Source organism: Chondrus crispus, genomic scaffold, assembly GCF_000350225.1.
Source record: "Chondrus crispus Stackhouse genomic scaffold, scaffold_396, whole genome shotgun sequence".
In the NCBI taxonomy this organism is placed as follows: Eukaryota; Rhodophyta; class Florideophyceae; order Gigartinales; family Gigartinaceae; genus Chondrus; species Chondrus crispus.
Genome location: NW_005179290.1, coordinates 46,856 through 58,479, shown reverse-complemented (window position 1 = coordinate 58,479; position 11,624 = coordinate 46,856). Strand labels below are relative to the sequence as shown.

The 11,624-nt window shown below is 55.2% G+C and overlaps 6 protein-coding genes; 4 read left to right on the top strand and 2 right to left on the bottom strand.

The window, feature by feature from the left end:
• The first annotated feature begins 1,107 nt into the window (after positions 1 to 1,107).
• Positions 1,108 to 2,163, top strand: CHC_T00001113001 (hypothetical protein). XM_005718340.1 is given in 2 exon segments: positions 1,108 to 1,938; positions 1,939 to 2,163. 1 exon segment carries the CDS (start codon positions 1,108 to 1,110, stop codon positions 1,936 to 1,938), a length of 831 nt encoding a protein of 276 aa, XP_005718397.1. The 3' UTR covers positions 1,939 to 2,163.
• A 529-nt stretch (positions 2,164 to 2,692) lies between these two features.
• CHC_T00001112001 (hypothetical protein) lies at positions 2,693 to 3,985 on the top strand. The gene has a single exon (XM_005718339.1). The coding sequence runs from the start codon at positions 2,693 to 2,695 to the stop codon at positions 3,983 to 3,985; it is 1,293 nt and encodes a 430-aa protein (XP_005718396.1).
• Positions 3,986 to 4,002: 17 nt separating this feature from the next.
• On the top strand, positions 4,003 to 4,122 carry CHC_T00001111001 (hypothetical protein). Its single transcript, XM_005718338.1, has one exon. The coding sequence runs from the start codon at positions 4,003 to 4,005 to the stop codon at positions 4,120 to 4,122; it is 120 nt and encodes a 39-aa protein (XP_005718395.1).
• Positions 4,123 to 5,329: 1,207 nt separating this feature from the next.
• CHC_T00001110001 (hypothetical protein) lies at positions 5,330 to 5,921 on the bottom strand. XM_005718337.1 is given in 2 exon segments: positions 5,330 to 5,348; positions 5,349 to 5,921. The coding sequence occupies 1 exon segment, from the start codon at positions 5,919 to 5,921 to the stop codon at positions 5,349 to 5,351; it is 573 nt and encodes a 190-aa protein (XP_005718394.1). The 3' UTR covers positions 5,330 to 5,348.
• A 1,060-nt stretch (positions 5,922 to 6,981) lies between these two features.
• Positions 6,982 to 10,068, top strand: CHC_T00001109001 (hypothetical protein). Its single transcript, XM_005718336.1, has one exon. The coding sequence runs from the start codon at positions 6,982 to 6,984 to the stop codon at positions 10,066 to 10,068; it is 3,087 nt and encodes a 1,028-aa protein (XP_005718393.1).
• A 70-nt stretch (positions 10,069 to 10,138) lies between these two features.
• The window catches only part of CHC_T00001108001 (hypothetical protein), a 1,760-nt gene continuing 274 nt past the window's right edge, over positions 10,139 to 11,624 (bottom strand). The window contains 4 exon segments of the mRNA XM_005718335.1: positions 10,139 to 10,184; positions 10,185 to 10,471; positions 10,564 to 11,407; positions 11,578 to 11,624. The exon segment at positions 11,578 to 11,624 is cut by the window's right edge and continues 274 nt beyond it. Coding sequence (XP_005718392.1) covers positions 10,185 to 10,471; positions 10,564 to 11,407; positions 11,578 to 11,624 — 1,178 coding nt within the window. The 3' untranslated portion in view covers positions 10,139 to 10,184.

Sequence of the window (11,624 nt, the reverse complement as noted above, 5' to 3'; positions counted from 1 at the left end):
CGGAGCGAGAGCAAGTCTACCCTTCCCCGGCAGGGTAATTTGGAACGCATTCTCTTTTTTAAATGGGGAAAGTACTTGTTTAAGGGTTTTGTCGCCATACTGTACGTGGAACGGCTGTTGTTGCGGGCGGCGATCCAACGCCCGCGGGCGCCAGCAACAAGCCGCACTGGCCAAGCCGCGCCTGGTCCACGCACTGTCGACCGCGAGGGGCTACAAAGTTTGTCCAGTACAGTAGTACAAACTAAGAATAGGCGATGCGTGCGTGGCGCCCCTCCCAAAAAAAGCGGTCCATCTCCGCCACATCTGACGTCAATCGGGACATGAAGGAACGGGCGAAAGGCGCCCCGTTGCCGTCACCGCTGTGACGCGACCACTGTAAGACGCGCCGCCGCCAATGCGGCGGCGACAGCGGGGACACTGCGCCAACGTGTATGGAGTGACTGTGCAGCACGACCTCGACACTTCTGCACTGGCTCGAGAGGGCCTCTCTAAGGATTGCGCAGTCCCAGGTCAAGTGGCGTGGCGGGCGTGCAAGCGGCTGCGCTGGGGATGTGCCGCGCGGCGTGTGCCCGCGCGATTGGCCGGCGCAACCCAAATCTCGCCGGGGATACGGTACCCTTCGTACGTCGCCCAACTTTGCAAAAAATCTATTCATTCAAGTTCGGTAACAGCGCCCGTTGCCGTCACATTCAAGTGGTGCTGCGCTTGTCCAGCGGCATGCCAAGTCGCACGGCCCGCCCTGTCTCCCGCGCCCCGGCCCTGCGATGCGTCCAGCGTATGTCCACTGCACGCCACTCCTACGGCCCTACGCATGTCATTGATCACGCCATGATGCCCCAACGCCCCCATGCCCCGTATTCTTGCCGAACACGTACCACTAACCCCCTTTTCGTCGCCGTCTGGGACCCTTAACAGACCCCCCCCTCCTGTGCTGTACAGTATATAAGCCCTGCTGCACTCTCCCTCAACCCCTCCACTCTCACGAACGCCCAGCAACCTTCCTCTTCACCTTCCTCCCCCCACCCCTCCACTCCCCTCCGCCCCACCCCCACGCCCCACTCTCCACTCCTACTTCTCTCCGCGACCATGTCTTCCATCACACACGGTATGAAGAAGCGTATCTCCAAGGTCACGACGCGCAAGAAGACCATCGAAGCCAATATTTCTTCCGCGTACACCGCCGCCAAGAACCAACTCCTACGCGAGAAGAAGGCCATCAGTGACGCCCTTGTCCTTATCCACGACTCGTCTGCCAAGGCTTGGGTCTCTCTTGCCTCCACTCACAAGAGCTTTGCCGAGCTCGTGGACACCGAGTCCCCCATCGAGGGCCCGCTTCATGAAGCCACCACCGGTACTGTTACCGCCGCCCGTCAGTTCCATGGAGACGCAAGCGCCGAACCCTCCATTGGTGACAATACCGCTAAAATGCTGGGACATATCAAGGCCTACTTGGCCGAGATCGAGTCTGTCGAGGCTGACTTTAAGAAGGTCGAGACTCTGTACACTGAGACGCAACGCTATGAGAAGAAAGTTGGCAAGTTGTCGTCCAAGGAAAAGGATGGCAAGGCTGTTAGGAAGAAGCGCAACCTGGACAAGCTGGAAGGCGCCAGATCGGCGCAGCAAAGCGCAATCGATGGGAGTCTGGAGCGCATGGGTAAAACGTCGGCCAAGTTTGAGGCTGTGATGCAGTGTTCCCAAACGGCTTTCTGGCTTCGTCAGGATAAATTAGTGAAATCGCTGGTGGCGCTGACCCAGTCCGCGAGGACAGCGGCTGAGGATGTGAGCGAGGAGATGGCCAAGCTGGACATTACTATGCCGGAGATCAAGTACCTGTCGAAGGCGGTGGACAATGCTGTCGCTACAATGTCGGCAGGTGATGATGTTGTCACCAAGGTGCCGGAGAGCACGGCAGAGTCGCCGAAGCCAGTTGCTGCTTGATTTGAACGGTATAACCTGTCAAAACGAATGTTGACGTATCAGCAGGTTGGATGTGCCAGGGGTTCGAGTGGAGTCTAGTGCTTTTTCTGTTTTTTTCGATGGTATGATGAGTGTTGATTGAGAAAGGGAGCTGATACCGTACTGTAAGGTCAAGTTGCGAATGTCTTTTTATTTTCCGGAAGAAGCGTTTCATATGATAAACATTGAGAGTGGTTGTTAATGTAAGCCAATTTCACTCCCGTCTTACTGCCGTCCACGTGTAATGCGTGGATGTAAGCAGTGGGGGCCGGTGGCACGTGATACTCGGTCCTGTGCGCCATGCGCACTGAGATGGCATTAAAAAAGGCCGGTGCTGATGTCGTCGTGGTTGAAGTGGAGGCGTCTTGCTGAGGTGTCCGGTAATCGCTCTTAGTGCATCGCGATCAATTTGAGATACGACCACTCGCATGACAAAATTTAATTGAAAAACTAGCGGTAAGTTTCCTAAAACAACCTCATTCTCATTTTCAACCAATCGCATCATTCACCACGTCGCACACCGCGGCAGCTGTGAGTCATACAACATCTTTGAGTCACCCCCTCACCCCCTTGATTCTCAAAATCCCCCCCGTCTGCCCCCTTGCTCCTTTTCACCTCTTTCACTCTCAGCAGTCCCCTTCCCCCGTCCCCTGCCCCCGTCCTCCCCCCTCCCACCCCCTCACCCCTTCTTGCGAGTATCCCATTGTCGCCGCCAGCATCCCATTCCACTGCTGCAATGCCGGGCATCAAGCATGCCACCAAGAAGCACTTCGCCAAAGCCAAAACCCGCTCTCGTACCATCAAGAGTGGCATCAATGCCGAGTACACAGACTACAGGAGCAAGCTGGAGGCTACCCAAACCGCCATCAAGAGCCTCATCAAGAAAATCCAAGCAACCCCTCAGGTCTGGTCCGCCATCGCCAAGCACCAAAGCTCTTTCGCCTCTGCCTTGCACGCTGCCATTGCAAACGATGGCGTCGTCCGCTCGCATGCCCGTGAGGTGGAGGGCACTGTCCGCCAGCTACAACGCCTTATCCTCGAGGATGATGGCGCCGCCACCCCGCACCGCCGTGTTACCGCCGTCCTCGAGGCATATCTCAAGTCTGTCGAGACCGTCCAGGAAGGCTACGCTCAGGTCGAGATGTCCTACACAGAGGTTCTGCGCTACGAGAAGAAGGTTGACAAGCTCAATAAGAAGCAAAAGAAGCGCGAAATTCTGGACCGCAACGTCAGTAAGCTCGCCGCCGCTCGCGTCGAACATGACAACAAGCTCGCCGCCATCATGGAGCGCATGAAGACCACCTACAATAAGCACGAGGCCGTCTTCCAGTGCGCACATCACGCCTTCTGGCTCGCCCAAGAAAAGTATTCTGCTGTCATAAATGACACCACAAAGAGCATCCGATGGGAGTCTATGGCCGTGCGCGAGCATCTAGTGAACATTGATGTCAACAATTCCCCCAAGTTGCCCCCACTGCCCCGCGTTCAGATGCTCATGCCGCCAACGGAGGCAACGGAGATATTCACCGCACCTTTCGAACAGCAGCAGCTAGTGCGTCCACAATCAGCGATCGTCGTTATGCCGTCAACCCCGACCACGTCCATGCAGAATATGTCAGCTACGGAAAACGCGCCCCCAACCGCACCCTGGCCGTCGCCTGTCCCCACAACGACTGTCTCTTCGGCCGAGCCGAGCCCTCTGCAACATTCCCAAAGAGTGGTATATACAACCGCAGAGGGCGCCCCGCTACACAGGATACCGGCTCCGATGTACAACACAGCTGAATCAAACGGAGTCGACACGAAACATCCAGTTGTTCATCTAACTCCCGAATCCCCCGCCGTGCACGTGGCTCTTCGCCCTAAATCTGAGCAGGTGGTACAGACTTTTCCACAACGACAGACATCGCACAGTGAAGTCATTTACATACCGACACCGCCCACAGAGATCCCTACTCTCCCTATGCAAGCAGTACGTCCACAGTATGTCACAACTAGCATCGCTGACCCATCGCCAATGGGTGCATGACAGAGCAGCGTAGTGCCATGAAGCTGAAAGTAGTATGCGGTTGTCTATTCACAGCGTGGGACAAAACCATGGGGAACTCGTCAAATATGACAGTGAAACGACACCTAGCCAAGTTTTGTTTTTTTTCTGTCTTATAAAGAATGCTTCATGCTGAAGCCCGCGGTTTCATAGACATCTGGCAGTTAGGACGCTTTGCTCGCCTTCTTTTTCACCCGTTTCGGTTTGATAAGCGTGTCGGTGTTCGCTTTGATCACAGTGAACAAGTCCATATGAAAGCGAACCTGCAAGCATTACAAAACACGTTAATTCACGATGAAAATTTTGGGTCAGAGGCAAGAATTGCGCTGCCAAGTCGCGACTTGAATGATTTCGCCGTGAGAGACGAAGACAACGTACATGTTCTCCTGACCGAACTACACATGCGATCTTTCGCTTGCCGTCACTTGCACGCACGACACAAACAGGTCCATCGTGCTACGCAGAATTTGCATATAGGGTCAGATTGAGTGAGGAAAATTCAAACGTCAGAATTGCGCTGTCGTTCAGAACCATTTCGAGAACAAAACAGATGGCCGTGAGCGCTTACATCAAGCTTCTTCCTTCCAGTTGAGATCTGCCTCTCGACTCGCTTCATGGTAACCCATACTGAACCAGACGCCTTGCTGAGAGAGAGCGCGCCAAGAGAGCCATGTTAGTTGCTCTGTCGAGGAGTGAGGCAGTTCCTGCAACAGCGCCTGGCTATATTTGAATCTACGACTTACTTGCGGGCGTAGAGCTTCGATAATTCGGACACAAACGCATTTTGGTCCAGGTAGACCATAGCGACGGTCAGGTTTAAATGAAGCGGAAATTGAACGTCAACGCGTGAAAAGGCCGACGGGTGTGCCAGGACTCCGGTCTCAGAGACGGATTAATGCGAAATGATTGATTGAACCAAGGCACTGCACAACTAGGATTATTTTCCTCTACAAAAATTTATAGGAAATCTAACTGCCCCATATCCTTGTTTGAGGAAGACAGGTACAGTACCCTTGGGTATTGTAGTGTGCAAGTTGTTAACGCCCCAGTTTGTAAGACATCGACGCCAGACACCCGATGATTAAGTTTCTGCGCAGGTTCGAACAACAAACTAGGTTTGAACCTCAAAGATGCTTTCACTTTTATTGTCGGGAACACCATTGAAATGTAATCATGTGCCTCGGTGATTCCATTTTGAGTCTCCGTGACAGGGGCCTTCATTGCATCAAACAATGACCCGGTCTCACGTGTATTTCCGAAGGAGAGAAGTTAATATTGAAAGATATTCCTCCTTTACATTTCGTATGGGGCAAAAGAGCACTCGGCTCAACAGAATAACAATACTTTACGGAAGAGTCTCCTCCCATTGCACACCGATATACTGCACAGCGCCCTCATCCCGAAACGCAAGGACAGTGCGCTTCTTGGTGGAATCCCCGAGCCTGCCCAACGCCACCACATCCAAAGGCGAAATGTCTTCATCCGATGCGGCAACCACGACTGCTAGGGCAGCATGAAAGAGTTGTGGATCTCCGGCATACGCCAAAAAGTCGGCACCAAACTTTGCCCCACAGCTGAGATAGTAGCCCTTGCCGTGCAGGTCAGCAAACACCGCGACGCGATCTGCTAACCGTTCCGGCGGCACACCCACGGGTTGAGGTAACTTGACTTCTTTTGCGATGTAGCTACTTAATTCGTCTGGCCGCGCCTCGGTAGAAGTGACCACGAGTGTCGTCGCGCGGGCTTGTTGCTTCAAACGGGCTTTCAAAGCGTCGTTTCGAGATTGCTCATTTGCTCGGGCTTGCTGCTCCTCCTGGCTTGGCTCTGTTGCCGGCTCTGCAGCTGGAAGTGCAGGGAGAGGGGGTGGCGGTCCTACCGCAGGCACTATGGCGTAGAGGGCGGAGCGGAAGCCATGCATCGCACGATGGAAGAAAGAAAAGCGCGCCGCCTTTCGGGGCGGCTCTTCGATTGTGTCGCCTACAGCAAGAGGGCTGGTGACATCAGGCGTCTTGTTCTCGAGGTCGTGACGAGAGCGCTTGAGGCCTTTGTTATTCCTTCGCTTTCGCTCCTCTTCTTGATGTGTCAAGGCCTCGTCCGCTTGACGCTCCTCCTCCTTTTTCCTCTCATCCCAGAAGCGGGTGACAGCCGCTGACTGTGGAGCGGGAAGGTTGGACGGGTGTGCGTCACGGAGGCGAAAGAAGCCATGAGAAATCCCGAATACGGCCTCTTCGTACGAAAGGGCCAGTGGGAGGGAAAGATATTGGTTCTGGGCAGTGTGTTTCGGTAGTGTCCCGACAAAATCGCCAAGGATTCGGTGAGTGGTGCGGCAACGGAAGGCATCTGAGTGAGAAAATATAAAGGCGGCGTAACCAGAGGTTCCACCATTGAGATGAAGCGTTATCGGCTCGGACGAGGGAGATGGGTGTGCGATGGTGGTGGCCACCATCGCTGCGTCGCGGGCATCGCCAGAGGGAACAGGCAAAGAGATGATGAGGCGGCAGATGAGAACCTTGTGGGCGGCCCTGCGTTCGTTAGCGAGCAATGCCGACTAGAGCTCGACTATGCTGTGACGGCGGTGGCGGGGGTATGTGCGAAGATCAACACATGAAGTGGAAATTACAGAAGGGGTTACAGAAGGGGTTACAAAAGGGGTTACAGTATACGACACTGTCCTTGCCGACGGCGGCAATACTGTAGTGTACACGTGTCATTTCCATATCGTAGCTTCCCTTTTCTTGCATGAAATGTGTAAACGGTTGAGAAATATTTGAAATTCCCAAAGGAGCGGTTGTATGCGTGATGTCACAGCACCATTGCATCACGACTGAATTACGTGACCCTGCTGCGCTGGCATCAATGCCACATGGCCACGCACCAAGCATCCCACACTCATTCTCTCGAATGATAAAAGGACCCTCACGACAACGTCACTGCCTGAAGCAACTTTATCTTCAACCTCGAGCAAGGCCTTCCGAGCCATGCCCACGGCAGCTGGACGTTCCATATCCCCCTTTGCTGACATCCCCACAGGCGGCGGTTCTTCACGCGGACGGGGTCGCGGTCGGGGCCGTGGCAGGGGAAGTGCACGCGGCCGTCGCCAGTCGCGCAATCGCGCACGCCCAGGCCAGGATTCCTTCTCCTCTACGCGCACCTCCCCGAATACTTCGCATGGGAGCATCCCTGATCTTTCCGTTCTCGTTGAAAACCCCCTTCCCATCCCACGCGGCCGGGGACGCGGCGCGAAACGTCGAGGAACATCCAGTGGTCGCACAACACGCTCCACTCACTTGACTGATCTCAATCTTCCTCATACCTCCTCACAAAGCCCTACAGAGCTATCCGATCGATTATCTGCACAAGTCGCACGCGGAGCGGTCGAATGTGTCGTCTGCCTGGAGCGAATTAGGCGCGCGGCCCCGATCTGGCATTGTGATGTCTGTTTTACCCTCACACATCTACACTGTGCTCGCAAGTGGGGAAACCAGACGGCCCAAGCGAACACTCAGTCACCTACCAGCTTTAATTGTCCTGGATGTCGAGCCCCGTCCGGGAATCCGAAATCAATCCACTTCAAGTGTTTTTGCGGCCGACGCAGAAATCCCCAACTCGAACCCGGTGTCTTACCCGGGAGCTGCGGAGACCCTTGTCTAAGGCCGAGAGGTGCCAAGGGGAGCGGCTGTCCCCACAAATGCACAAGTTTGTGCCATCCAGGTCCATGCGCCCCGTGCGTAGTCCAAGCGTCCCCAACGCGCTGTCATTGTGCCAAAGAAATGATATTCAGAAAGTGTGGAGAACCACTACCGATTGATGGAGTCTCCTGTGGAGGTATATGCGGAAAACACAGAGATGCCTGTTCACACCCATGCGAAAAGGTTTGTCATCCTAGGAACGATGGGCTTGGTTGCGGCGAATGCGAAGCCATGGTGGAAGTCATTTGCTACTGCGGGGGAAACCATACGACTCTTCCTTGTTCAGTCGCATCAGAGCAATATGCTTGCGGGAGTATTTGCGGGCGTATGCTGGACTGCGGTATCCATGAATGTGACAGACGTTGCCATCCAGGAAATTGCGGTCCCTGCGCCACAAGCGCTACTAGCGTCAACTCCTGTGCATGCGGCAAGACTTTACTTTCTATCGAAGCGAAAGAGGCACGAAAATCTTGTACAGATCCAATACCAAGCTGTGGAGGCATTTGTGAAAAGGATCTCGGGTGTTTAGGAGGGCACATGTGCCAGGATACATGTGCCCATTACGGCAGATGCAAGCCTTGTACGACAGAGGTCATGGTCGAATGCAGGTGCGCCGCGACAGTGGTCAAGGTAATTTGCGGGGAAAAGCCAGACGTACTGCGGGAGCGCCTTGTGTGCAGTAAGAAATGCAACGAAGGGCAGACGTGTCGGCGGCATCGTTGCCAAACGATTTGCTGCTTCTTCAAGAAAAGAAAGGCGTTGCCAAGGCCCAACGTCGTATCTAGCGAGAATTTGTGGGTGAGTGTGCTAGGATCCTCATACAGCCCAGGGCTGACGAACGCGGAAAGGCGGCGGATCGGACATGGATGCAACGAGCTTTGCGGGAAAGAGCTGTCTTGTGGCATCCATGAATGCGATATTGCTTGCGGGCACCACGGAGCGTGCCCGCCGTGCGGCATCTTATCCAGAGAACCTCTCTTTTGCGCGTGTGGATCTGCCTCAATACCGCCCCCAGTACGGTGTGGAACTCCACTGCCGTCATGTGGCAAGACTTGTTCAATTGTTAGAGAGTGTGGTCATCAATGCCCTCTCCACTGCCACGAGGGTGAGTGTCCTCCGTGCGCGGAGAACATGTTGTTTGAATGCATCGGTGGCCATGGCGAAAGTCGTTTCGTTCCCTGCCATGTAGGTGGAAGAGGGATCAAGTGCTCAAGAGCTTGTGGACGAGCGCTACGCTGCGGTGTTCATGCCTGCAGAAATGCATGCCACGGGAACTATCCAAATGAATGTGAGCCCTCTGCCGTTGAGGGATGCTCACAGCCGTGTGGCCTGGCCCGTAAGAAATGCATGCATGCTTGTCCGAGCAATTGTCACCCCGGCATGCTATGCCCAGATACACCATGTCGCGAAATGATAGTTGTGTCTTGCCCTTGTGGCAGACGACAAGAGCAAGCCGAGTGTTTGCGGGGTGGAATGGGTGGATCGCGAGAAGATGGGGATGACGTCCGACTAACGTGCGACGAGGAGTGTGCAGGACAAAGCCGCTTGCGAGGATTTGCAAGGGCTGTTGGGAAGGACGGAGGATCCTCTCTGGGTGACGCCTCCGGGGCTGCTCCAGCACGATACAGTGAGTTCCTGCTTCAGTTTGCAGAACGAGAAACTGGAATGCTAGCATTTTTCGAGCGTGAGTTTGGGAAGATTGTCGGCGGCAAGGCCAAGAAATTTGTCCTTGACGACCTTCCGCAGTTGCATCGGCTTGTCGTGCACACGCTGGCAGACGAGTACTACAAGCTCGAGTCGGAGTCATCAGGCCGGCCTACCAGTCGACAACTCGTTGTGCGCCACCGTGGGGCCGGTGTAAAGCCAGTTCTCCCACGCCCCTTGCTCTCAGAAGCTCTTGTCGCACGAGAGCATGAAAAGCGGAAGTTCAGGCAACTTGAATCTGGGAGAACTCTAGTGATACATGTTGCCGGTTCTACACGATACCCTGCGACTGCCACCATTGAGGGGAGAGTGGAATCCGAATTAAGAGATCATGTTGGATTTTACCGTGTCATAGAGAGAACGACTATGTCTTCTAATCTCATCGGCATCAGCGTGCAGTTTAGCACCTCAGAACGTGCCTTGCTCGCACAGAACACACTAGCTACGAAGCCGGGTGTCTCGGTTGAGACACCGTCGCAACCCCTAGAAGCCAGGATTTCTGCATCCCGCCAGGGAGCGAATAAAACAGAGGACCGCAGCTTCGCAGCAATGGCGAGTCAGTCATGGAACGAAGGAACTGAGGTTGGAAGAAGAGAACTCAGGAACGGACTGCCGGCCGCGCCACCAACTTCTGTAATGGGTGAAGACGTGCCTGACTCATGGGATGACTAGCGCCTCAAGACAAGCTTTTTCCTGTACAAGAGCTGGTTGACAACCGGGCCCTTTGTGAATGTCAAAGCAGTTAGTATGCAGCATTTTATGACGTTAGTACACTAAATTATTCACAATTAGTTCGCAGGCTCATCGTTGGCGTTAAGCTTCCTCTTTTTGGTCGCAGGCTCGGCTTCGAAGCACTCCCTGATTGCATCCGTCGTCGCAACCTGAGCAGGAGTCTTTCCTTCATCGTTCGGGATGTTCTGATCTGCTCCGTGTTTCAGGAGAAGCTCTACGCAAGGAAGGTGGCCCTTGAAGGCGGCCTGGAAGAGCGGGGTACGCTTGTCATCGGTCAGCGCATTAACCTCGGCGCCATTCTCAAGAAGGAGCTTTGCGACATCATCGTGACCCTTGAAAACGGCTGAACACAGAGAAGTGAAAATGACACGCGTTAGTACAAAACTGCAAGAAAGGGGTACAAAGAGTGGAAATGAGGTGAAGCAAGACGCTTACCGTAATGCAGTGCTGTGGAAGAATACATCTTAGTGCAAGCCTTAACGTCAGCGTTCAATTCGATAAGAACCTTGCATACATCCAAGTTACCATTCTCCGCAGCGATGTGTAGTGGCGTGTAGGCAAACATATCCAAATCATTGATCAAGCCCTTCATTTCGCCATTCTCGGCGAGGAGCTTCCGGACTTCCTTGACGTCGCCCTCCGCCGCGGCCTTGTGCAAGACTTTGTTTCCCAGAGAGCCATTCGCAAGCAGCTGGCTGAGCAGACCCTTAGGCAGCTCAGGCATGCCCTCGGGAATCTGGACGGCATCGGCATCAGGGTCGGCGTCTTCCTCGTCACCATGAGCGGCATCTTCGACCTGGAAATCCTTGTCCGCAGGGTCGTCCTCCTCGGGAACTGCAGGTTGCGGGTGGGGGGGTGCGACCGGTTCACTCGGGGCTACGATCTCGACGTTGCCAAAGCGAACGCCCCCTGGCGGAGGTCCCGGCTCCTTCCTCAGCGGGGCAGCGGCCTCGGCGGGGGCGGCGGGCTCGGCCGCAGCAGCAGGCTCAGCAGAGGTGGTAGCCTCGACCGAAGCGACAGGCTCGACCGTGGGGACTGGCTCCGTGGAAGCAACGGACTCGACGGAAGCAACGGGCTCGGCAGCCACGCCGGGCACTGTGGGAACGACGGGCTCGTGAGCGGAATCAGTGGATTGCGGATTGGTTGCGGGGGCAGGAGGGGCTGCAGAGGGGTTTACAGACGACGGGGGGGCCGCGACGTCTTCTGCCGGCTTGACATTGGGAGCCGGAACAGCGGTCGGGGCGTTTGCGGGATTTTCGACAGCGGGCATTTTGCAGGGCTGGTAGAAAGGGATGAGAGAAGCGTTACGGAAAGCGGGTTAGTGGGCGAAGGTTGCGGTGCGGGGCTGCGAGGCGGCGGCGGCGGCGGCGGGCTCGGGGGGAACGAGGCGGCTGGAAGTAGGGGAAGGGGGGGGGGGGGGGGGGGGGGGGGGATTCTACTGCTGGACACCCCAGGAGAAAAGGAGAGGGGCGCTAGAGCCGAGAAGCGGAAAAGCG

Bases quoted from the DNA above. Each gene is read 5' to 3' on its own strand.
- CHC_T00001113001 (XM_005718340.1), top strand. From the start codon at position 1,108: ATGAAGAAGCGTATCTCCAAGGTCACGACGCGCAAGAAGACCATCGAA.
- CHC_T00001112001 (XM_005718339.1), top strand. From the start codon at position 2,693: ATGCCGGGCATCAAGCATGCCACCAAGAAGCACTTCGCCAAAGCCAAA.
- CHC_T00001111001 (XM_005718338.1), top strand. From the start codon at position 4,003: ATGAAGCTGAAAGTAGTATGCGGTTGTCTATTCACAGCGTGGGACAAA.
- CHC_T00001110001 (XM_005718337.1), bottom strand. From the start codon at position 5,921: ATGCATGGCTTCCGCTCCGCCCTCTACGCCATAGTGCCTGCGGTAGGA.
- CHC_T00001109001 (XM_005718336.1), top strand. From the start codon at position 6,982: ATGCCCACGGCAGCTGGACGTTCCATATCCCCCTTTGCTGACATCCCC.